The 26,250-nt window shown below is 37.6% G+C and overlaps 1 protein-coding gene across 1 annotated transcript in view; it reads left to right on the top strand.

The window, feature by feature from the left end:
* LOC134213684 (ATP-binding cassette sub-family G member 4) overlaps positions 1–26,250 on the top strand; it is a 39,948-nt gene that overhangs the window by 1,702 nt on the left and 11,996 nt on the right. The window contains exon 2 of the mRNA XM_062692956.1: positions 25,393–25,700. Coding sequence (XP_062548940.1) covers positions 25,393–25,700 — 308 coding nt within the window. The remainder of the gene's footprint in view (positions 1–25,392; positions 25,701–26,250) is intronic.

The following is a 26,250-nucleotide window of genomic DNA, read 5'->3' as shown; positions in this document are numbered from 1 at the left end:
AATGTTTTAAATGAGAAATCTCAATTACTTTAGAGATGCCAGTGAATTCTTGACTTTAACAGTTCGCAGATTTGAAAATTATTCATTTTAAATATTTTTCCTATATTTTTGCCAAAAAAACAAAGCTCAAACCTTAGCCTACTATTCTGTGGTTGAGCACATTATTTTATTGTTGTACATCTTCACATAAATTAGGCCACCGGACGACTTGCTCACTTTTGGTTATTACACCTACAATAGTCAAGTAGGCTATGGGGCCCTGTTTAGCCGTGAGGTAAGACGCGCGGCTACAAAGCAAGACCTTGCTGAGGGTGCCTGGGTTCGATTCCCGGTGCCTGTCTAGGCAATTTTCGGATTGGAAATTATCTCGACTTCCCTGGGCATAAAAGTACCATCGTGTTAGTCTCATGATATACGAATGTAAAAATGGTACATGGGCTTAGAAACCTCGCAGTTAACAACTGTGGAAGAGCTTAATGAACACTAAGCTGCGAGGCGGCTCTGTCCAAGTGTGGGGATGTAATGCCAATAAGAAGAAGAAGAAGAAGAAGTGAAGTGGGCTAACATTACCTCACGTTACCGTATTTCGCATGTTTGGTGCTTGAGTAAAATCGTTGAATATGTGTTCCGTTTTATGTCACTTACTTTTACTGGTACCGCTTCCTTTATGTCTACGTGTTTTTTTTATTATGATACAAAATTCATGGTTCAGTAACTTGGATTCAGGATCTGTACTCCAGAACAAATTATGAGATAACGAATACGTTTCGTTAAGTCTGAAACAAATCTGTTTTGGCTTACTAAAATGTTTTTGGAATTTAAAATATAAAAACTCCGGGGTTTCCTAGAGTGCCGCAGAGTTTATTTTAGTTAAATTTTCATAGATTCAGAAAACAAGTGCAGACCCCATTCGATTTTGGCAACACGTTCGGTACATTTACGTTGCTAAAATCGAACGTTGGCCAAAATCGAATACGAGTTAAGTAGCTCCATTTAGTTCCACCAATTATTGCGATATCTTTGCAGATACCGAAAATACAAGACACTGAAGACGACCACACAGTTGTTGTCGAAATACGTATCTGCAAAGATATCGAAATAATTGGTGGAATTAAATGGAGTTACTTAACTCGTCTTGACGGTTGAATACATTCCAGTAAAAAAAACTTAAAATGTTTTTTTCTGAAAATCGAATAGTTTTTGTTTTTCCATGATATTTCACATTTTACGATGGCTTTAATATTTAAGCAAATTTTTAAGCGTGAAATGAGTTTCACGTGGTTTATAAACAGTTTCAAAAATAAAAAAAATTGTTGATAAAATCGAAGGATGCCAAAATCGAATGGCTTCGGTACATAATTTGAATTTTGCCAAAATCGAATGGGGTCTGTAACTAATTTGAGAATTTGCTGGAAATAACGAAAATAAATAAAAATTTTGTAGAAGCTTTTCGAATTTCTTGTTCACATGTCAATTTGAAATGTAAATTTCAGATTGATAGTTATAGGGGTAACTGGGGTAAAATGCACCCGCAGGGCAAATCACCTTTTTGGCATTTTTAGCGGTGTTCCAGAAATATTTTCAAGAATGTTTACTACTGGATTGGTAGTTTGAGATCTGAACTAATGCGCTGTTCTAAATACTCTGGAAAAAATGCTGAATATGCACTAAAAAATGCCAAAGGGTCGTTTTGCCTTTGAGTGCACATTACCACAGTGTCCCCTAGTCACTTTGTGTTTTTAGCAAAGTCACCCAAGTAACATTTCTAGTTTTATAACGGTCTTTAAAACCCTAATTTAGTCTTCATGACTTCCATAAAATCAGCATAAAACTAATATTATTGGGGCATAGCTTATTGTTTAAGATTTATTTTAATGTTTTTTGTCATGAATGTCACTACATTTTGAGACAAAATTTTCAACTCTTGTATTCCTCATTTTAGCATTATAGGATGTTCTTAAAAGTTGTTCCATATTTAATTTTGAGACACTTTACTAAAGAATCCATAGCTGTATGTTTTTTGTATCATTTGTTATGGAAATTGTTTTTGCCTTTCGTGTATACTAAGTATACGTAAAAGCTATGGGATCACTTCAAAACCGAACTTTTGATAGAAGGTTCGGAGATCACTCGACTCAGCTCGGCGAATTGAGGTGATGTCTGTATGTATGTATGTATGTATATGTGTGTATGTGTACAAAAAAATGTGAGACACATTTTTTTGTACTTAGCCTTATCCGATTTGTTTGCAACAGGATTCGACTAATTTTTTGCTATTGAAAATTGGCCCAATCGGCCATTGCGTACCGTAGTTACTGAATAATATTGTTTTTTACCCATTTTTCCCACTTGGAAAAAAATTTCAAAATCGAAATTTTTTCCGACTTTCAAAACTCACCCGCGCACCATCACCGCTAGGTGGATTTTTCTGTTTTTTTTTTGAAAAACTGTTTTTTTTTAATTCGACGTTTTGAAACACGATTCGGAGATCGCAGTATGCTGCGCACGGATGTAGTCGTGAAAATATTCTGTTCCTGTCCCTTTTTGTGGCCTGAAAAATGTCTAAATTTGGGGAAGGGTCATTTGGCCGAAACCCATCTGGCCGAATGCCACTAGGCCGAAAGTTGTTTGGCTGAATATACCATTTGGCCGAAAAGACCATTAGGCCGAAAGTTATTTGGCCGAATGGATCATTTGGCCGAAAGGGTCATTTGGCCGAAAGAGATATTTGGCCGAAAGGGTCGCAGGGATGGGAAAAATCAAATTTTCGAAAAATCGAGGATGATCAAAACTCACCCGCGATCTTACTTTTAATTTACCAAGTGATAAAAACTCGCCAGCGATTAAGAATCGTTTGAAGCATTTACCGTTACGTTTTGAACTATTTTTCCTTACTACCAAGAAACCATAACGCCAAATAGAAGATATAACGGGACTGTTGACAATTACCCGATATTAGTAAAGATTAATGTTTGATTGAAATTACTTTGTTTATTATCGTTTGAGTACAAAATTTGAGAAGTTGTCGCCGGCGTTGTCACGTGAAAACTTTTCACATAAAAATTGCAATCATTATCGTCTGATAATGATTCAGCACAACACTGAGTCATTTGGCCGAAAGGGTCATTTGGACGAAAAGGTCATTAGGCTGAAATGGTCATTTGGCCGAAAGTATCATTTGGCCGAAAGGGTCATTTGACCGAAAGGGTCATTTGGCCGAAAGGGTAATTTGGCCGAAAGGGTCATTTGGCCGAAAGGGTCATTAGGCCAAAAGGGTCATTTGGCCGAATAGGACATTTAGCCGAATACGTCAATTGGCCGAATAGGTCATTTGAAAAGTGAGAAATTAGGAATGAGAAGAGAGAAGTCTCACTTCACACTACACGCTGTCAAAAGTGAGAAGCGCGAAGTGAGTAGTGGCTTTCGGCCGAATGGGTTTGGGCCAAACGACCCTTCCCCCATAGGAAAGATATTTGCACTGGGAGAGCATGAACAACGCTAACAAGATTCAAGGTTCGCAATGGTGAGCATGCCTGAAATAAGGATATCAACTACAACTAACGTTCATGCTGGAATGTGGATCTATTGGACAAACTAGGCTATAGTCAACCAGATCGGTAAGAAAACGAGAAAGATTAGGTGAGCCGTTCATGGTCGCCGTTGGTGAAATCTTTCCGACTATAAATAACGAATGCATGGTACACTAGCCCCACATATATTGTTCACTTTGTAACAATAACTAGTCACTGACTGGAGTTTAATCACCGTGGAAACTTATTTGTTGTTTTAATTGGCTTTTTTCGGTGACAATTAAATCAAAACAGCAAATTTAGCGTTACGCGTTTCGGCTTACTACGCTTCAGCCATCATCAGACGCTACTAGCTGGCAACCTCCTAGCTGTTCAGTCAGACAAACATAACTAGGCTTCCTCCGGGTAATTCCCCAATTTCTGCAAAAATCTCCGCCGATAGCTCTCGGAAATGCCACACGAATAGCTTCGGAAATGCGGAAATTCGTGAGCAAACTTTCAAACGAGTTTATGGAGGAGTATAAACTCGTTTGAAAGTTTGCTCACGAATTTCATCGGAAATTCCCTCCGAAATTTCTCCGAAAATTCAACAGGTATACTCCTGAAATGTCTCCAGGAATCTCTTCGGAAATCCCTTGGAATTAGCACTAGCATTGTTACGGTGTAATTCGTAGATTGGACACTAGTGATACTCATGTTTCACTTTTGAGATCCTTATCTAGAATGCTATCAGAAATCAAGAAGGGGAGTGGTCCTTGATTCCAGTCTTAAACAAAAATAACAAAAGCATGAGGATTACTACTCCTGGCCACGCCCATCTTCACCGTAACTAGGGAGAGGAAGGAAGTGTTGATGTAGTACTTACTTAACGAGAGGCCACCGACTTAGCGACACCCTCATAAGTACCACGGAGTTGGATAATGAGGAAGGTATTCGTTGGGTCAGGATTTGCCTGTAGCTGGCAATGTAACCGTGGTAGATCTTACCACGTAACACACCACGTAAAGGTGTCTACCCAGCATTACGGGTCCTCTTCGGAAATCCCTTGGAATTTTATCCGAAAATTCATCCTGGATTCCCTCCGGGAGCTCGTTCAATTCAAGAAGGTAGATTTTTCACAGAAATTATTTCAAAAGCTTCCCCAGAAATTTCTTAAAAAACACCCTAAGAAATTCCTCTATACATTCCTCCAGAGATTATTAAGCGAATTCTCCAATGCATAAATTCGAAGATATATTTTAATGCATTCAACAATAAAAAATACGTTAAAATCATGTAATGATGCAAATCGCGATTCGAATAATGAGCGATTCTATGGGCCATGATTCTGTTGGGATTTTACTCACGCATGATTTGAATCGCCGATGAGATTTGAGAATTTGAGATTGTACCAACACTACGAAAGACAAAAGGTCAAAGGACAAACGGTCGAATAGACAAAAGGTAGGAGGGAAAGTGATCGAAGGGACTAAAGGTCGAAAGGACAAAATGTCTAAAAGACAAATGGTCGAAAGGAAAAAAGGTCGAGTGGAGTATGAATTTGACACTCATTGCTACAAAATATCGACAATCTTCTGTTTCTTCGATACTGGAAAGAAAATTGTGATTAATTGGGAAAATAATGTATAGGAACTTGCGTTCGTTAGTGGCGAAATAATTCTTTTTTCGACACTGGATAAAATATACCAAAACTAACGTCATGTTTCACTCACGTGCACTCGCGGACTCCACACAATGCTTGCCGGAGGAGCAAATTATGAAGTATCGTGCTTCTTTTGCTTAAGGTCACTCCTGACGGAATCCAAGATTAAAAGTGCTCGCTTTTTCGGGGGCACACCACTCGATACGGAAGCAACGCACAACTGTCATTTTTATTATTTCACGCATGCTGCGACGCAGCAAAGCTAAATCAACAAAAATGACAGTTGTGCGCCGCCTCTGAATCGAGTGGTGTGCCTCCGAAAACGCGAGCACTTTTAATATTGGATTCCGTCAGGAGTGACCTTAATGTAAAATGGTTAAAGAACTGCCCATGAAAAAAAGAAGGATAATTCTGTGGGAAATGTTAAAAGCTAGATTTTGCTTCAGGAACCTGTTTCAAACTTATTGCATATTTTGTGACTTTTATGACAACAGAATAATGAATTCTTAAATGTTGGGCTTTCGATCTTTTGTCCATTCGACCTTTTATCCATTTGACCTTTTGTCCCTTCGACCTTTTCCTTGGCATTTTTGTCTTCTGTCTCAAAGCCTAATAAGCATGTTGGTACTTGGAAGGAACTACAGTCGCCTCTTCAAATCTCGATATTGAAGGAACCATCGAGATAGGGAGAGATTGAGGAATGCAAGGAAAATTGAAATGGATACTAGATCCAAAAACGCTTGTTGCTATGAAATACGACAACAAAATAAATGTTTTTTTTATTGTTGATAGGTTTGTTATTGTCCAGAGATGATCTAGTAGCCTTAAAATTTGAACATATCGACATAAGGAGCGTGAATCCTAAACAAATCATTATCAGAACACATCGAGATAGAGAGGTTATCGAGATGTAGAATGCCCAAATGTATGTTGATTGAAGGGACCGAGGAAACCATCGACATAGGGAGAGATATCGAGATATAAGAACATCGAGATGTAAAGAGTCGACTGTAGTTCTGCTTAGTGAAGTTTGAAACAGATTCTGTAACATGCACCACGTCCTTATGGACAAAATCGAACGAGCACTGCAAAGCCCGCACTCGTTTTGCCACATGGATGATGGTTTTCAAAAAGTCCATAGCAGTCCCTAATACTCATCATCTAATACTAACTATGTAGAGTAAGACGGTATTTTGTCCCCTCCTCTGGCCAAACTATAACTTACTAAGGTCAAAAATCAGTTGTTATCTTTAGTTGGCCCTCCTTAGCCGTGCGGTAAGACGCGCGGCTACAAAGCAAGACCGCGCTGAGGGTGGCTGGGTTCGAATCCCGGTGAAGGTCTTGGCAATTTTCGGATTGGAAATTGTCTCGATTTCCCTGGGCATATCATCGTGCTAGCCTCATGATAAACGAATGCAAAAATGGTAACCTGGCTTAGAAGCCTCGTAGTTAATATCTGTATTAACTTTATTTCGACGTTATTTTTGGAACGGAGTATGTCCCCGGTAATTAAGCGTTCAAGGATTGATACGCACGTAACGTGTGTAAAACGCAAAGTCTACCCAAGTATCGTAATGAGTTTAAGCATCGAATTAAATCATACGCAAATATCAGTCCAGTTAATACCGAATATTCTAAGAAAAACGAAAAAATCTCTACGTACGCTAACATCCTAAACATTATTATATTCAAAGGTAGCATAAACCTTCCAAACCTTCCAAAACAGATAGAAAATCGATAAATTTAGTTATTTCATAGGTATTTTAATCTTACAATATTCCTTCATACAGTTGACACAACTGAAAGCCTATCGAACCAATCCGTGGTTCAGTTTAGGGTGCGACATTATGACGCAAGTGGAAGAAACAGTTGTTTACATCAATAATAGTTTCATTAGTGGTTATTGGATTGTGAAAGTAAATTTCTGTCAATTACGGAAAAAAAACCCGACTTAATCCACCTACAGTGAACGCAACCCTTCTTACACTTTTGAATGGTTATGTGTGCCCAGTGCATATTACAATTTCTATGCATATGACCTTCAATTGAATGTAAAATAACTGATATTATCATGCTTTTAACGATTTCAAAATAAAAAAGGGATACTTCTGGAAATTTAACAATTTTTAAAAAATACAAAAAGACTGCAGATTTGATTTGCCGCCTTAAATGGCAATATTACAGCTTCTGTTTAAGCCCAAAAGAGTTCAAATCGGGTCATAGACGGCTGAGATATTGGTGTGACAATTTTTCATTGGTAGTCTGAAAATATGTCTCATATTCGTATTTCACAGATATCTCTGAAACCGAATTTCCGATTGCAGAAAAAATTAATGGGTCCAATGACAAAACATAGCTTTCGTTTAAAGATAAAATCGCACAAATCGGTCCAAGGACGACTGAGATCTTGATGGGACATATTTTACCAATGTGTGAAGTTGATACGTCTAATGCTTTATGTTCGTATTTCAGAGATATCTCCGGAACCCAATGTCTAATTGCAAAAACAAAATACAATGGGTTCAATGGCAAAGTCATAGCTTTCGTTTAAAGATAAAATCATGCAAATTGGTTTACAGACGGCTGAGATATTCATGTGACAGTATTTTGTTAGTTTTCTGAAAATACACTTCATGTTCGTATTTCTCACATATCTCTGGAACCAAATGTCCGATTGCAAAAAAAATTGAACTCGTACAATGACAAAGTCATAGCTTTCGTTTAGTGTTAAAATCGTGCAAATCGGTCCACGGACGGCTGAGATCTTGATGTGAGATTTTTGTAACGCACACACATACGCACACACGCACACACACACACACATACATACATGTGCTCAGTTCGTCGAGCTGAGTTGATTGGTATATACGACTTGGGTCTCCGAGCCTCGGATAAAAAGTCGGTTTTTCAAGCGATCTTTATACCCTTCTTAGGGTGTAAGAAGGGTAAAAAGGAATACTTCTGGAAATTGAACAATGGCAATGGCAGTTCAATGGCAAAGTCATAGCTTTCGTTTAAAGATAAAATCATGCAAATTGGTTCACAGACAGCTGAGATATTTATGTGACATTATTATGTTAGTTTTCTGAAAATGCACTTCATGTTCGTATTTCTCACATATCTCTGGAACCAAATGTCCGATTGCGGTTTTTCAAGCGATCTTTATACCCTTCTTAGGGTGTAAGAAGGGTAAAAAAACGAAACGCTCGATAATAACCGATAATTGTGTAAAATCCATTATGGTTGATCTTATCGGGTTTAATTATTGAGTCTAGGTTGAATAGTTCAAGTAAATTGACTATTGAGTAAGTGACTTGATGTTAACGCGACTTTAATGTTCAAACATTCCATTTAGCTCCCTTGAATTGGAAAACAAATTGAACTTATGAACGAGTCAAATAGATTCAACTGATTTGATTAACTTACTTGCCTAATATAACCTTCAAAATCTGTTAGTAATAAGTTTGTATTGATTATTCATTTTGGTGCCGTTCATTGGCGACTCCTTAACCTTAATCACCTTTTCCATGAATTCATATTTGCTTGATTTATACGCGTGAACGAATGGGAAAAGTAGATTTCGATTAGCGCAATCAATTCTGATAATATTATTTCCATTCAAGCCAAAAAAATATCCATTTTTGCGTCGTTGGGGAGATAAGAACTGAGTTTACGAGACGTCGCTGGTGTCGTAGACAAATAACAAAACACTTCTAGAGATGGATGCATGTGTGCATTTAAGCCTTCATAACATATCACATTAAACTAAAAGCTTATGCCGGGATCACAATAAAATGATTTAATGTTCTGTTACATGATGTAAAAAATTTCTCACTATGGCTGATATCAATCAAGCTATCAACCTATCATTAGAATGCAATCGACTGCAAATTAACAATATTTTCTGCTATTACCGCTTCATCACTTCCTTCTGTATGCCAGACAAACAGTTTCTGTCGTATGCATATCAGTGGCGTAAGCTGGTGAGCAATTTATATTTTTTTCGCCGGCCTTATTATCGTCATCTGAAGTGATGAAGGTTGACTTTTTCTTTACTTAGTACGGCAAAACGATGTTATTTGTTATTTAATCGGACACCCTTAATTGTGAAATTGTCGTGATTTTTTTTAATTTTTTGGACACTTTTTAATTATATTATTTTAGAAGCTATACTGTACCGATAATGCTTCTGAAGGGAGACTGTTTAAAGGTTACCATTAAAATTTTTACAGGAAAAATGACGAAATGTGTTAATATGATATTATATTTTGTTTTACTGCAATAAAACACAACTTTTTCAATTTCCTGTTGTCTGGCTACGTCACGGTATGGTCACATCATCGTCATTCCGCCGGCGTAAATGACCGGTAGGTACCATCCCCTCATAGGACTATATCACGTTGAAGAGTGTGACGAGAAAGTTTAATGTGCGTCCAATTGATTGGAATGGGAATGGAATAAGCGGCAGCGCCGTCGTCGTCGCCGACCGCATTATCAGCTGTTTCACACTCTCGATTATCAGCCTTCCACTAATGTGCCGATGGACACGATTGAGAGAAGGCTCACTTTCTTTGTTCTCAACGAAGCGCGGCGTTGCCCCTGGATTGCCCTTTATTCGCGGCGTTACTCCACACTTTGTATTTGGAAACGATTCGCGAGAAGACATTTTCGCGAAGGTCGTCCACTCCGGGGGTGTTCCGCACTCCGTACTCATTACTTATTCCGCGAGTGTTATTTGCTCGAGTAGTTTACACCGGGTGCGGTTGATGAATGATAAGTACAAAGGTTGCGGGTAGGATTTTTTTTGGGGATATGGGACAACGGGTTCTTTGTGATGAGGAATATTGGCTCTCGCGTAGCAGAAACAGGTTTCATCTATTTCAAACGAAATCCGAAGCACACACCAATGCGAGATTGAGTGTCCAGGTATGACTGTTTTGTTGTGAATTGCACGAATTGAAAAATTTGCATACCGGTTGTTGATGTTTCTTTTATAATGGATTCAAATGTGAAATTAATATTGATTCTTCATCATGACTGGCAAACAGTGCAGCAGTTCTTGGAAATATCAATTTAGGATAAACAATGTATGCTTGCTAATGGTTAAAATGAGTAATGTTATTAAGACCTATCAGTGAATGTGTAATACGTTTCAAGGATGAGATTTCAAAAGAGCTCTATTATACAACGATTTTACGTTATATTGAATAAGTCTGTCCGTTTGATAAGACTCTTCTTTATTGGTATTATATTTCAAACTGATACTCTTATGCCCAAAAAAAAGGCAATAAAAATCCCGATTTCATCCTTCTCTTCATTTTTAACCCCTAAATTCACAAAGGAATGATAAATCCATTACTGTGAAAGGTTTTGAAAGGACAGCGGAGAAAAATCGAGGATCCAAGTTTTCATCAAGTTTGTGCGAAGTTTCCGTTTAGTTTTGTGATTTTACTCCAAACAGCTTCTTATCATGCAGAATTATTTATTAATATTTTTTAATTATCATGCAGACCCTTTAGGAATAAACATTCTTTTGAATAGGACGCACCGTTCTAACAACCAATAATAAAAATTAATACACGTTTTATTCAGAAAGCTTACACCACTCTAACGATTTGACGAATCTGAAAGCACTCCCACGCAAACCAACACTACCAATAGATAGGTGAAGGTTTCCGCCGTGAAGGTTTCGTCAAATCTTCGTTTGTATATTTGTTTACGAAAGCAGATAAATCGTTTTGAAAATTTTGTCTTGAGGGGAAAGACGTTGCAGAGGCTTTCGGAAGTTTTAATCGTGAACGGCCAATCCTTATTAGGCCTGAACGGCCAATCCTTATTAGGCCGTTACAAATATTCAATAAACTTTTTGTCCTACTGGTCTCCGAAAGGTCAAGGGGGAGGGGATAATAAAAAATAAATATTAAAATGAAAAAAATCAAAACACTCCTCGGATTTGTTAAAGAATGTTTTGAAAATCCTCAAAACAATCCGAATTTTATTTTGTTGCCCCCTCAAAATATTATTCTGAGGGGGGGGGGGAGACAAAATAGATTTTAAATATTTGTATCGGCCTTATTAGACATTTAAAAATCACTCAAATAAAGTTAAAAAAATATTTTTATTAGTCCCAATCAGAGTTGAAATAATGATAATTAAATTATCCACGGAAAAGATTATTAAAAGCACAGTGAACTCTCCCGATACTCGATATTGAAGGCATCATCAAGTTAGGGAGGTATCAAGATAAGGGAACACATCAATTTTTTTTCCTAAAATATCAAATACGTTTTAAAGAATTTAGAGATATGGTTAAGGGTCATTTGGCCGAATGTCTTTTGGTCGGAAGGGTCATTTACCCGAATAGTTGAAATTGTTTCCTTATTGAGTGAAAGGAGAAGTGAGATTTTGAACAAAAATAGTTCAACCGTCTAAGTAGAGTTAAGCACTCTCCATTTAATTCCACCAATTATTTCGATATCTTTGCAAATACGTATTTCGACCACAACTGTGTGGTCGTCTTCAGTGTCTCGTACTTGACTCGACTTTTTTATTCGAAAATAGTTAAAAGTAAGAACTAAGAAACTGTGAGTAGCAGAATACAGAGAAGTGAGTAATTCGAAATGGAAGTGAGTACTTAGTAGTGAGATATGTGGAGTACCAAATGAGTAGTAGGAAGTCAAAAATGAGAAGTGAGAAGTGAGTGGTGAGAAGTGAGATGCGATAGTTGCGAAGTAAGAAGTGGGAAGTGAGTAGTGAGGAAAACGAAAGCAAGAGGTGAGAAGTGAGGAATAATAATTGGGATGTGAGAAGCTAGATGCTGAGAAGTGAAAGGTGTTAGATGAGATATAAGATGGAAAGGAAATGAGAGAAAGAGATAAGAGAGAAGAAGAAAAAAGACGAAGGAGGAAGGAAGAAAGCCGAAGGCAGAAGGAAAAAGGACGAAGGAATAATGAAGAAGGAAGGAGAAAAATGGAATGAAAAAGATGAAAGGAGAAAGAAGAATGAAAACGAAATGAAGTAGAAGAAAGAGGAAAGATAGAAGAGAAAGGGTTAAGGAAAAGGAAGAAGGGAGAATGTTAGAGGAAGAGGGAATAAGGGAGAAGAAAGAAGTAAATTGGTAGAAGAAGATGGACGAAGAATGATAAAGGAAGCAAAAAGAGAAAAGAAGGAAATTGGAAAGAATATGCATTAATATCATAATTATCAATTCTCACATCCCACTTCTCACCAATCACATCCCATTTCTCACTTTTCACTCCATGTTCTTCAGCTCTCAATTCTCTCTTCTCATCTCTATAACCTCATTTCTCACTTTTCACTCCTCCTTCCTAGGTCCTCAGTTCTCAATTCTCACTACTCATTTATCACTTCTAACCTCTTTCTCTTCATTCCCCACTTTTCACCTCTCACTCATTACTACTCACTACTCACTTATCATTTAGCGTTTCTCACTTTTTTTTTCTTTTAAGTCTCATTTCTCACTTCTTACTTTTCACTTCTAACTTCTCATACATTACTTCTTAGTTTTCATTTTCTTCTTCTCAATTTCCCCTTCTTACTATCTCTTTTCTTTTTTTATCACTTCTCGCTTCGAATTTCTGTTTTCTCATTTCTCGGTTTTCACTTCTTTCTTCTCACTGGTCACCACTCTCTTCTCACTTAGCGCTTCTCAGTTCTCAATTCTCACATCCCACTTTTAATTTTTCATTTCACCATTCTTTCTAACGAAGAAAGAAGGAATAAAGCGGAAGTAAGTAGAAGTAAGTAGGAAGAAAGTAAAAGAAATTAGGGAAAAGGTAAAGGAATGGGAAAAGAAAGGAAAGTAGAAGGAAGAGAAAATAATTGAGAAGAAAGCTGGCTTAATACTTCTCACTTCTCACTTTTCTATTCTTGCTTCTCCCTTCTTGCTTTTTACTTCTCTCTTCTTATTTTTCACCTTTTTGTTATCACATCATACTTTCTTATTCTCACTTTTGCCTTCTCGCTTCGAATTTCTTTTCCTCATTTTTCACTTTCCACTTATCACTTTTTACTCATTGGCGTAACTCGCCTCGACGCCTAAGGGGGGCTACAGCCCCTTCATCTACTTTCTCTATTTTGAGCTTCTCGTACATTTTACCACCTCATCAAGTTATCTTAGTGGGAAAGTGATAAATGCGGTCCAACCTCCTATATGGCAATTGCGGATCAATCACACTCATCCATATTCCCTTCTCCCAAGCACTCGCTTTCTCAAACTCGGCTTTATCCCGCACACTCAAAGGACAATATGTGACGGATGGCCGTCAGGTTCCCACCGGTAAGCAGTGAATATTTTTGCATAGGTATTTCGTAAATATCTATCTATATAAATCCTCCAGGAATTTCCACGTGAATGTCTCAAATCGTCGAAGGATTCCGAAACAATCTGTCGAGGGATCTCGAAGCAAATCGTCGAGAGACTCCGAATTAATCCTCCAGGGATTCCGAAAAGAATCCTCTAGCGATTCCGAAGGGAATTCTCCAGGAACGTTAAAGCAAACCGTTTAGGGATTCCGAAGCAAATCATCGAAGGGTTTCGAAGCAAATCATCGAATGATTCCGAAGCAATTCGTCGAAGAATTCCGAACTAAATCTTCGAGGAATTGTTGAATGATTCCGAAGCAGTTTGTCGAGAGATTCCGAAGCAAATCGTCGAATGATTCCGAAGCAATACAGTGAGGGATTCCGAAGTAAAACGTCGAGGAAGTCCGAACTAAATCTTCGAGGAATTCCGATACAAACCGTGGATGTATTTCGAAGCGAATCGTTGAATGAACCCGAAGCAATTTGTCGAGGGATTCCGAAGCAAATCGTCAGAAGGATTTCAAAACAAATCATCAAGGGTATCCGAGGCAAAACGTCGTGAGACTCCGAATTAAATCTTCAAGAGACTCCGAAGCAAATTATCAAAGGATTTTGAAGCAAATCCTCTATGGGTTATGAAGGGTATCCCCTACAGATTCCCAAGGGTATCCCTCGAGTATACTGAAAGGAATCCAGTTTGAATTCTTCTGGATTCCGGTTGGAATACGTCGATGATTTCGAAAGGAATTCTTTGGAGATTATCTTCTGCTAGGCAACTGAAAGTCTGCTGGAATACTTTTACTCCGAGATGGTTAACCACATGTCTTTGACTGCTGGCGTAGTACCACGATTGCTTTGATTAATATTTTGGTGGCTCTTCGTTGTTGTTCATACCTGGGACGGGACTTGCAAAGAGGAAAAAAATGTAACTTCAGCTGCTGTCAGTAAACTGCTGTCACAAACTGTCAGGTGCAGCCAGCAGCTTTTTGTATGAAAGTATTGGTATCCCAAATAAAATATTCCGCATGATTTTTGTTTTACGAAGACTTTTTCACTTTAACGAGTATTCCAAATCATCCGTTTAGTTTATTAATAATCAGTTATCAGTTCCTGGTATAAATATTCTTATGAAAATTAATTCCAGAAGAGTACACCCGGGTTTAGGTGACAATAGTCAAACAGTTGAAACTCGTCGAGTCGAGTACGAGACACTGAAGACGGTCGAAATACGTATCGAAAATTAATTGGTGGAATTAAATGGAGAGCACATAATTCGTCTTAGACGGTTGAATACATTCCACTAAAAGAGCTTTATATATTTTTCTGAAACTCGATGATCAACTGATTATCTGCTGCTAGGCAAGTAGAAGTCTGCTGGAATACTCTCACTCCAATCCGAGATGGTTGACCACATGTCTTTGACTGCTGGCGTAGTACTACGATTGCTTCGATTGATATTTTGGTGGCTCTCCGTTGTTGTTCATACCAAGCTTACTTTGATGCCTATAAATCAATTAGATATCTCGCGCCTAGTTTCATAGGGGCGTAACTGTATTGATCGATTTCTCTTAATCGATTTTATATTTTGTTAATAACTCAATTGTTTCAAAAGCTAAAACCGTAATTATTGATTCTGGTGCAAGATACAATCATCTTTTATCACACCAAACCAATAAATCATCGACAAACTAGCGCAATTCGACACAATAATAAAAAGAAAACATCGACGAAGAGAAATCGATCTTTTTCATTATGCCATGTGTTGAAAATTATCACTGCTAACTATCTTTTCAAATCCTAGGGGGGCTATTTTGTTTCTAGGCATGGCTACTTCATACTTCTCACTTTCCTCTTCTCACTGGAATAATAAAAATGACAGTTGTGCGAAAACGGGAGTGCATTTAATTTTGGATTCCGGGAGGATTGTCCTTCAAATCGATCAGAGTTTTTTGAACGGGCCCCTTCGGCTCCTAGAATTTTTTGAGCATGGATAACACTGAGATGAGATAAGACATCTTACTGTCCCTTTTTGAAACCATTTGCCTGCATTTTGCTGGTGGATGCTTTATTTTTACTTTTGCGATGTTGTTAGTAGCCTGGGATTTTCCAACTTCAGTTTCTAAAGAAACAAGTAAACATGAATCAACATTTATTTCATTAATTTCTACGTGAAATAGAATGAATAATAAGAATGTTGTCATCATAGAACTGTCCTTTTTTAATTTCATCGAAGTCAGCTCGGTATGCCATCCCAACAAAATTGTGATTCTTTTTAACTCACTTTAACGACGAGATCAGACGTCGTGAGTTTTTGGAATCTCACTGAAACCCCGAGCGACTAAACCCAAGCGGATGTCCTCAGATTGGGCACGATATGCCGTCCTTCGAAGTCATTCGGGCTAGAGCAATTTCACGAGGGAAGACCGTCGATGGATTGCGTGATTGTTGTACCACTTTTTGGAATTGTGGTAGAAGTTGATGTTGACGACTGAATCACCAGCCCCATCTGGAGAAGTAGCATGTTTCAGGATAATGTTGTGCAATCCTTTAAGATGCGTTTTCATTCCGCTTGTGCTGGAGCATTCACACTTAGTTACTTTTAAACACTTCACGCATTTGGCTACGCCACGGTTTTGCTTTCCGCGTAGAAACCACACAGAAGCAGCGGAAATACCGAATTTAATTTTCGTTTTAAATTCCATGTGAAATTTTTCTCCGGAGTTCGCGACTGGACGTGTTCGTATTAGGACGCAGGAAAGTTGCAAAATCCGACTACACGCTAACATTTTCCTTCTTTTCCAACTGACTTACATACAGTCAGTTGGCCTTGAAAGGCGCTATTATTGATCTATATTTGTGAGCTGCTGTCAGAGAGTAGCAACCATTGATATGTACACAGTCAGTCTAAGCTAAGCACAAATTCCATATAATTTTTTTTCTCTGTGAATTGCAAACGCAGTCACTTAAGCAATAATTTTCACCCATGGTCATTGAAGAAAAACTATTTGAGATTTTTTGTACTATTTTTTGTAGTTGTAGTTGTTCTGTATACGGTTCCACCCAACAGGCAAGATCGAATTTAATTATCATTCTGCTTTCAATGCACTGCTGTATGAAGGGCCAAAAATGGGGGTGGCGGACAGTGTAATTGGATTACACTGTCGGTGTAATTACACCGACAGTGTAATCCAATAGACTATGAATTTTTTAGATTGTTTAGAGATTTTTTTTATACTGAGAGCAAATGCTTAATGCCACAAGCGAGTAGAAGTTAATGTACCTACGCCTATTATAGTATAAATAATATAAGCTGTATATTTCCACAAGTACAAGACACTGAAGACGGCCTTACTGTTGAGGTCGAAATACGTATTTGTTAAAGTTACAATCAAGTGGTGGAATTAAATAGGATAGTACGAACTCGTCTTATGACAAGTAAAAATAAACTTTGTTCAGTAAAATGTAAACTGCATCACAGCAAACTTTCAGAAAAAAATGTTGATGATTAGCAAAAAAGTTTGTTGCTGGTTATGTTCTTTGCAATTTTGAATTGCTCAAATAATAAAAAGCAAATTTGGTGTGTAGTATGCAAGGTTGGATTTGGTGCTTTACAAGCAAGTAAGCAATCAGGCTCCCTAAATTAGGCAAAGCTTGCTTTTGAATGTTGTAATTGAATCTTCTTTAATTTCTTTTTATTTTGTTTTTTTTTTTGGATTTTGCACAAAAAATAATCTAGGTATATATAAATCTTCTATTGTGACGATTCCGTTATGTTGAGCTGCGGTTTCACAAGTCGCTGTCGTACTTATGCATGCATTTATGCTAATTCAAGCAAACTTCCTAGTCTGCATAATCTGCTTTAGAACACATGCTGATTGTTGATTGATTCGACCGACACATACCGTTGACAGACCAGATATCTCGCAAATTTGCAGCATTCTAACAGATGCGATCCGCTATTCCGAGCCCCACCGGCAGACAAGACACCCCACGGTCAACCAGTTTCCATTTGCGTTCGGTTCGTACTTCCTTCCGTGCGCGCATGAACTCTCCAAGAACAATGTTGCCCAACAGCTGTCTTCCTCCCAAGCGGCCATAATTCACACCTTCGCTATCAACTGGAACCCGGTGAGTCGTTCAGTCAATCAACGGGTCAGTACCGATGTTAGCTCGTGAGTGCCATTAAAGGGTAAAATCATTACTCGAACCTGTTTCAGCTTTGTATCGGAGACGATGATCATTCATCATCCGTCGCAGGTTTTCTACTGGAGAACCGGTTCGCTGAAGGAATATTGTGGCCCTTGGCAGGATGATGCTGCGATCGACTAACGTGAAACAATGAATACATTATATAATGAGATGCGGTTTCTCGACAATTCAAGTTTATTCTTGATGGGACAAGGTCGGGATGGCAATCTGCAGTGGAAAAGCTATGAAGGACTTGTTATTGACCTAGAGTAGTCTGTTTCCATGTTTTGTAAAACAAAACCAAGAAAATATGAAGTTGGTTTGTCATTTTTTGATGCATAACCGCATAACAATTGAATTGAAATATTTATTAATATTCAATTTACGACATTGAATACGTCTCAGGCTATTAATAGCCCAATCGCCAATCACTTTCATTTGAAATGTTTCTTTGTACATACCCAAAGCCTGCATTCTCTCAGGAGTCGTCGACCATCGAAGATTGCTGACGGCGCACAAAGATCCTCATTATCAACGGTTATGATCGATGCTGATTGTTTGTACAAGCGCAGGCAAGCTGTCCATCTTAACTGTATCAAAACTGCCTGCCTGTGAAGCCAGAATCACGCTTGGAAGTTACCTACTTCGAGTGAGTAACGTTAGGTGAATGACTTTTGGCCTGGGTGTGCTACGAATCGGCGTAGTAAAAGTGCAAATAAGGCATAGTTTATGCGTTGTATCGCCCGTCTGATGTAACTGTCGCGACAGAAAGAAGGGAACCGGATCGAATTGTTCTGTTTGCGTTTGGCAAGTGCTGAGTCAGATTGATTCGCTTTTTATTTCGTCGTCTGCGGCTATTCTACTGGGGAATAATAATAGAGGTAAAAAGCTATAGAGGAAGACTGTAGCTGTCGTCAATGGCGAAACATCTTTTGCTGACAAGGATTGGCCAACGAAGAAAAAATCAATACGTTTCGACAGTTGTGTACCCAATATGTTTGGAGAAGAGAACACAGGGAACCGTAGCGACAATCTTCCTCTATGGTTTATTACCTCTATTGTAATAATAAACTGGCCCGAAATTTTATTTTTAACCAGATCAAATATTATACATCATCACCGCTATACAATTGCCGTCACTTTTGCAGCAGCACATTGCTGTTTATACACGGCATGCCACTGATCCATAATTTCTTTCTCCAGTTTAAATTTGTTGGAGTCAACATTATTCAATGCCGTATTACCATAGATATAATTTGGTATTACTACAACTTCGGATAAAATTAAAATTTTATTCATCCACGACATTCGTGAAAATAAGAAATGATGGATAATAATGCAGAAAATTCAGAAAGTATGGAAGGAGATGCGAATTTTAAGACTTGTACTTGTTTCTATTGTTTTTTCTATATTGGACCCCTCGTTGTGTACCGTTTTGTCCAACAGATTCTGAATTGATGGTTAGTGGACAAACAAATAAGTTAGTTCCCAACAGTAAGTAAAAAATAGTAAGTAAGTTCAAAAGAACTCTGCGAACATAATAACAAAAAAAATTCACGCTAACTTTATTCTAACGGAAATTCGTTCGACTTTCCAACGAAAATTCGTTCGACTTTGCAACGAAAATTCGTTCGAATTTCCAACGGAAATTCATTCGAATTTTCAACGGAAATTTATTCGAATTTCCAACGGAAATTCATTCGAATTGCAACGGAAATTCGTTCGAATTTCCAACGGAAATTCATTCGAATTTCAAACGGAAATTCATTCGAATTTTCAACGGAAATTCATTCGAATTTCCAACGGAAATTCATTCGAATTTCCAACGGAAATTCATTCGAATTTCCAACGGAAATTCATTCGAATTTCCAACGGAAATTCATTCGAATTTCCAACGGAAATTCATTTGAATTTCCAATGGAAATTCATTTGAATTTCCAACGGAAATTCATTCGACTTTTCAACGGAAATTCATTCGAATTTCCAACGGAAATTCATTCGAATTTCCAACGGAAATTCATTCGAATTTCCAACGGAAATTCATTCGAATTTCCAACGGAAATTCATTCGAATTTCCAACGGAAATTCATTCGAATTTCCAACGGAAATTCACTCGAATTTCCAAAGGAAATTCCTTCGAATTTCCATCGAAAATTCATTCGAATTTCCATCGGAAATTCATTCGAATTTCCAACGAAAATTCATTCGAATCTCCAACGGGAATTCAGTCGAATTTCCAACGTAAATTCATTCGAATTTCCAACGGAAATTCATTCGAATACCCAACGGAAATTCATTCGAATTTCCAACTGATATTCGAATGATTGATTCGAATTTCTAACTGACATTCGGACAACGGAAATTCATTCGAATTTCCAACGGAAATTCATTCGAATTTCCAACGGAAATTCATTCGAATTTCCAACGGAAACAAATTCGAATTTCCAACGGAAACAAATTCGAATTTCCAACGGAAATTCATTCAAATTTCCAACAGAAATTCATTCGAATTTCCAACGGAAATTCATTCGAATTTACAAAGGAAATTCATTTAAATTTCCAACTGAATATCTTTCGAATTTCCAACGTAAAATCATTTGAGTTTCACACAGAAATTCATTCGAATTTACAACGGAAATTCATTCAAATTTCCAACGTAAATTCATTCGAATTGCAACGGAAATTCATTCGAATTTCCAACGGAAATTCATTCGCATTTCCAACGGAAATTCATTCGAATTTCCAACGGAAATTCATTTGAATTTCCAACGGAAATTCATTTGAATTTCCAACGGAAATTCATTTGAATTTCCAACGGAAATTCATTCGAATTTCCAACGGAAATTCATTCGAATTTTCAACGGAAATTCATTCGAATTTCCAACGGAAATTCATTCGAATTTCCAACTGAAATTCATTCGAATTTCCAACGGAAATTCATTCGAATTTCCAACGGAAGTTCATTCGAATTTCTAACGAAAGTTCATTTGAATTTCCAATGGAAATTCATTCGAATTTCCAATGGAAATTCATTCGAATTTCCAACGGAAATTCATTCAAATTTCCAAAGGAAATTCATTCGAATTTCCAACGGAAATTCATTCGAATCTCCAACGGAAATTCATTCGAATTTCCAACGGAAATTCATTCGAATTTCCAACGGAAGTTCATTCGAATTTCTAACGAAAGTTCATTTGAATTTCCAATGGATTCATTCGAATTTCCAACGGAAACAAATTCGAATTTCCAACGGAAACTCATTCGAATTTCCAACGGAAATTCATTCGAATTTCCAACGGAAATTCATTCGAATTTCCAACGGAAATTCATTCGAATTTCCAACGGAAATTCATTCGAATTTCCAACGGAAATTCATTCGAATTTCCAACGGAAATTCATTCGAATTTCCAACGGAAATTCATTCGAATTTCTAACGGAAATTCATTCGAATTTCCAACGGAAATTCATTCGAATTTCCAACGGAAATTCTTTCAAATTTTCAACAGAAATTCATTCAAATTTCCAACAGAAACGGAAATTCATTCGAATTTCCAACGGAAATTCATTCGAATTTCCAACGTAAGTTCATTCGAATTTCCAACGGAAATTCATTCGAATTTCTAACGAAAGTTCATTTGAATTTCCAATGGAAATTCATTCGAATTTCCAACGGAAATTCATTCGAATTTCCAACGGAAATTCATTCGAATTTCCAACGGAAATTCATTCGAATTTCCAACGGAAATTCATTCGAATTTCCAACGGAAATTCATTCGAATTTCCAACGGAAATTCATTCGAATTTCCAACGGAAAATCATTCGAATGTTCAACGGAAATTCATTTCAATGAAAATTCATTCGAATTTCAAACGGAAATTCATTCGAATTTCCAACGGAAATTCATTCGAATTTCCAACGGAAATTCATTCGAATTTCCAACGGAAATTTATTCGATTTTAAAACGGAAATTCATTCGATTTCCAACGGAAATTCATTCGAATTTCCAACGGAAATTCATTCGAATTTCCAACGGAAATTCATTCGAATTTCCAACGGAAATTCATTCGAATTTCCAACGGAAATTCATTCGAATTTCCAACGGAAATTCATTCGAATTTCCAACGGAAATTCATTCGAATTTCCAACGGAAACTCATTCGAATTTCCAACGGAAACAAATTCGAATTTCCAACGGAAATTCATTCGAATTTCCAACGGAAACTCATTCGAATTTCCAACGGAAATTCATTCGAATTTCCAACGGAAATTCATTCGAATTTCCAACGGAAATTCATTCGAATTTCCAACGGAAATTCATTCAAATTTCCAACAGAAATTCATTCAAATTTCCAACAGAAATTCATTCGAATTTCCAAAGGAAATTCATTCGAATTTCCAACGTAAGTTCATTCGAATTTCTAACGAAAGTTCATTTGAATTTCCAATGGAAATTCATTCGAATTTCCAACAGAAATTCATTCGAATTTCCAACGGAAATTCATTCGAATGTTTAACGGAAATTCATTTGAATTTCCAACGGAAATTCATTCGAATTTCCAACGGAAATTCATTCGAATTTCCAACGGAAATTCATTCGAATTTCCAACGGAAATTCATTCGAATTTCCAACGGAAATTCATTCGAATATTCAGCTTAAATTATTTCAAATTTTCAACGATAATCAATTCGAATTTACAGCCGAAATGCATTCGAATTTCCAACGAAAATTCATTTGAATTTCCAACGAAAATTCATTCGAATTTCCATCGGAAATTCATTCGAGCGTCCAACGGAAATTCATTCGAATTTTCAACGGAAATTCATTCGAATTTCCAACGGAAATTCATTCGAATTTCCAACGAAAATTCATTTGAATTTTCAACGGAAATTGAAATCTAATGAATTTCCGTTGGAAATTCGAATGGATTTTCTGTTGGAAATTGGAATGAATTTCAAATTTTCAACGATAATCAATTCGAATTTACAGCCGAAATGCATTCGAATTTCCAACGAAAATGCATTTGAATTTCCAACGAAAATTCATTCGAATTTCCATCGGAAATTCATTCGAACTTCCAACGGAAATTCATTCGAATTTTCAACGGAAATTCATTCGAACTTCCAACGGAAATTCATTCGAATTTCCAACGGAAATTCATTCGAATTTTCAACGGAAATTGAAATCTAATGAATTTCCGTTGGAAATTCGAATGAATTTCTGTTGAACATTCGAGTGAACTTTCGTTGGAATTTTTATTGAATCTCCTTTGCAAATTCTCTGAATCTCTTCAGAAATTCGAATGAATTTCCGTTGGATATTTCAATGAATTTCCATCGGATTCCGTTGAAAATCAATTCATTCGAATTTCTAAAGGAAATTCATTCGATTTTCCAAAGGAAATTCATTCGATTTTCCAAAGGAAATTTATTCGATTTTCCAAAAGAAATTCATTCGATTTTCCAAAGAAAATTCATTCGCATCTTCAAAGGAAATTCATTCGAATTTCCAACGGAAATTTGTTTGAATTTCCAACGGTTTACCATCTATTCTCGATGTGCACGTTCCAGCAGCCCTCGAATTTCGATCAATAACGGCGCCGTTCAAGTCCTTACAGTCAGTTGGGAAAGTAAAAGAAGGTTAGTGTGTGGTTATTTTCACTACAAGAGACCGAGAATACCTCTGCATCTCTACAATTACCACGGGAAGAAATTTGTGTTAGTTGGATGGGGTAATCAGAAACATAGATCGGGATTCACCATGAAAAGCGATGTGATCTATGCAACTTATATTTTACCAGTTAGTACGGATATTTTAATATACAACAGTATAAACATTTTCTTATCAGACCTTTTGGAACACGTGTTAAATTGTTCATCCATCGTAATGATGAGCAATCAATCACTCAAAATGGACTAAAACGTCAACGCCATCGCTATTGCTTTAAGGTGGTTATACAACAAAGCCACAAATCGGCCATCTTGGAAACCACGTGTTTTTTTTCTAGTGATTTTTCAAGAGCACGAATTGAGAAAACCTCAATGCCCATGTGTATGACACATCCGTAGATTGTTTGCTCACTCATACTTAACAATCGACTTTAATTTCAGCATTGTACGAAAATTATTACGCTAGATTTGAACTTTTGACAATAGGAGTAGAAAATCGTGTGGTGAATTTGAAATTCACCACATGGCTTGATTGTATAATCACCTTAACGCGAGGATTTACCATGCCTACTGTAACAATGACAATGTAACATTAGAAACTATTTCTGCCTTTCTCGTACAACAAAATTTTACCGAAAGGTTATCGTTTCACTACGCTTCTTCTTCTTCTTATTCCCACTAGGACAATGCCGCCTTGCTGCTTAGTGTTTATTCAGCCCTTCCACAGTTATTAACCGCGAAGTTTCTTAGTCAAGTCACCATTTTTTTCATTCGTATATCATGAGGCTAACACGATGATACTTGTATGCCCAGGGAAGTCGAGACAATTTCCAAATCAAAATCTAGACTAGACCGGCATCGGAAATCGAACCCAGCTACCTTCAGCATGGTTTTGCTTTTATAGCCGCGCATCTTACCGCTAGGCTAAGGAGGACCTCACACTACCACACTGTCAAATTTACGTTTATCCTTTGCAACTGGTAGTCAAAAAACTTATGCTACTCCAAAAATAGCAGAACTATTGCGGCAATCAGGGAATCAATCATCGCGCCATGCATTGTTCCACCACCACCCGGAATTCCCTAGCAAAGTCCAACGCAATTCCAACAAATCCCCGACTTCTTCATATTTGTGGCACACCTTATTTCCACCTACATCAACGAGCAACGATAAGCAACAATAAATCAACCTTTGGTCCCGCAACGCGTCATCCATCGGCACCCTCAGAGACGAAGTATTGAGTCGACTGTCTTATCGCGGTTTCCTTTTTCTATTGCAAGCTAACTTGAGCTTCGATAAAAGACGAATAATCAGCGCTGATAGTGTCGTAAAGCTCCAGCCCAATTGTTTCAGATTTTACGTATGCATCGCGTCACGCATGGGCGGATTTCAATCGGTTGATTGTTGATAAGGGCTGATATTTTCGTGAACTAACCTGAACCGAATGTTTAATATCGCCTCAAGGTCTGTGGACACAAGTTTCCGTCATTTCCAGTGCGAAATTGATTTACTATGATCATCAGCCTGACCAAAACATGTTTTCCATCATCCTTGCGACAAAACAAAGCAACTGCTTATCACTCGAATTACGGCCAATCAGGCCAGGGTTAATGCGCGTTAAGGAACACACTTGAACAGAACACTTGAAGCGATGGTTCTGATTTGTAATCATTCTTCCCGGCGACGACGGTTGATTAAACTTTGCTCAAAGTCCACCACCACGGTTGGTAGTTTAGATTGCAATCTGTTGTGAAAAAGGGCTCGTTCTATCATCCCGGATGCGATCGGGCTCCGATATTTACAGCTTGCTTATCGCTTGTTGACATTTGTGAACTATTTCTTCAAACCCATCGGTTAGTAGAATTCCTGTTTGTAATGAATTCAACAAACAACTGCAAAACGAGCGAAATGCAATATCATTCCATTGCATGTGAAATTTGATAAGATATCATTCCTATTTCCAATTATGTATCAGTCACTCGCTATTGACACCAACCTAATAATAGACTTTTTTCAATTCTCGCCCATCTATTCTTACCAGGCCAGAAAGAAATCCTGCACAAAGTAAATGGAAAGTTCCCGGGAAGCCAACTCATTGCCATCATGGGCCCATCGGGTGCCGGAAAATCCACACTGTTGGATTGCCTGTCCGGGTACAGGCGGACCGGTGTGGAGGGAGCCGTTTATGTGAACGGGCGCATCAGGAATCTGAACAGCTTTCGGCGGATGACGTGCTACATCACGCAACAGGACCAGCTGCAGACGCTGCTGACGGTGCTGGAGAATATGCGAATTGCGGCGGACCTGAAGCTGGGACCGGAGAGCTCCAAGCACGAGAAAGAGTCCATTGTAAGTGGTAGTTTTTACCGTTTGCAGTGTAAAACGCAAATAATAGGATACTGTGTGTTTGTTACGATTTTTAGACTATTGAGAAAATAGTTGATGACAGTTTACTTTCGCTCGATCACAGAAATCTGGCATATTGTATCTTGCAGCAAAATGATAACTTAGGGTAAAGTGCCCAATATTGGACCCCCAACCAATAGAGGACCCTCCAACCATTTTTGCATTATTACAGCACAATGCAAACATTTTGCTATGGAATTGCATCGGGAGAACCTACCTTACAGTCCTATGATTTGATTACATGTATTGGAAATGCTATGGAAAATAAAATTAGATGATTTTTTAAAATTCTATAAAAAATAAACATGAGAGTGTCCATTATAGGAACATATTGGGGGGTCCATAATAGGGAAGAAGAACGTCCCGAAACGGAACATAACAGTCAAATGAAGTGTTGACTATAGGGAAGCAATTTCCTATTATGGACCCCCAGGGGGTCTACTATAGGGCGAATTCAGTCAGACTTTAAAATGTTAATTTCAACAAATAACTT

The sequence above is a fragment of the Armigeres subalbatus genome, chromosome 2 (genome assembly GCF_024139115.2).
Source record: "Armigeres subalbatus isolate Guangzhou_Male chromosome 2, GZ_Asu_2, whole genome shotgun sequence".
In the NCBI taxonomy this organism is placed as follows: Eukaryota; Metazoa; Arthropoda; class Insecta; order Diptera; family Culicidae; genus Armigeres; species Armigeres subalbatus.
Note: the sequence above shows the minus strand (reverse complement) of the source record. Positions and strands in the feature narration are given on the sequence as shown.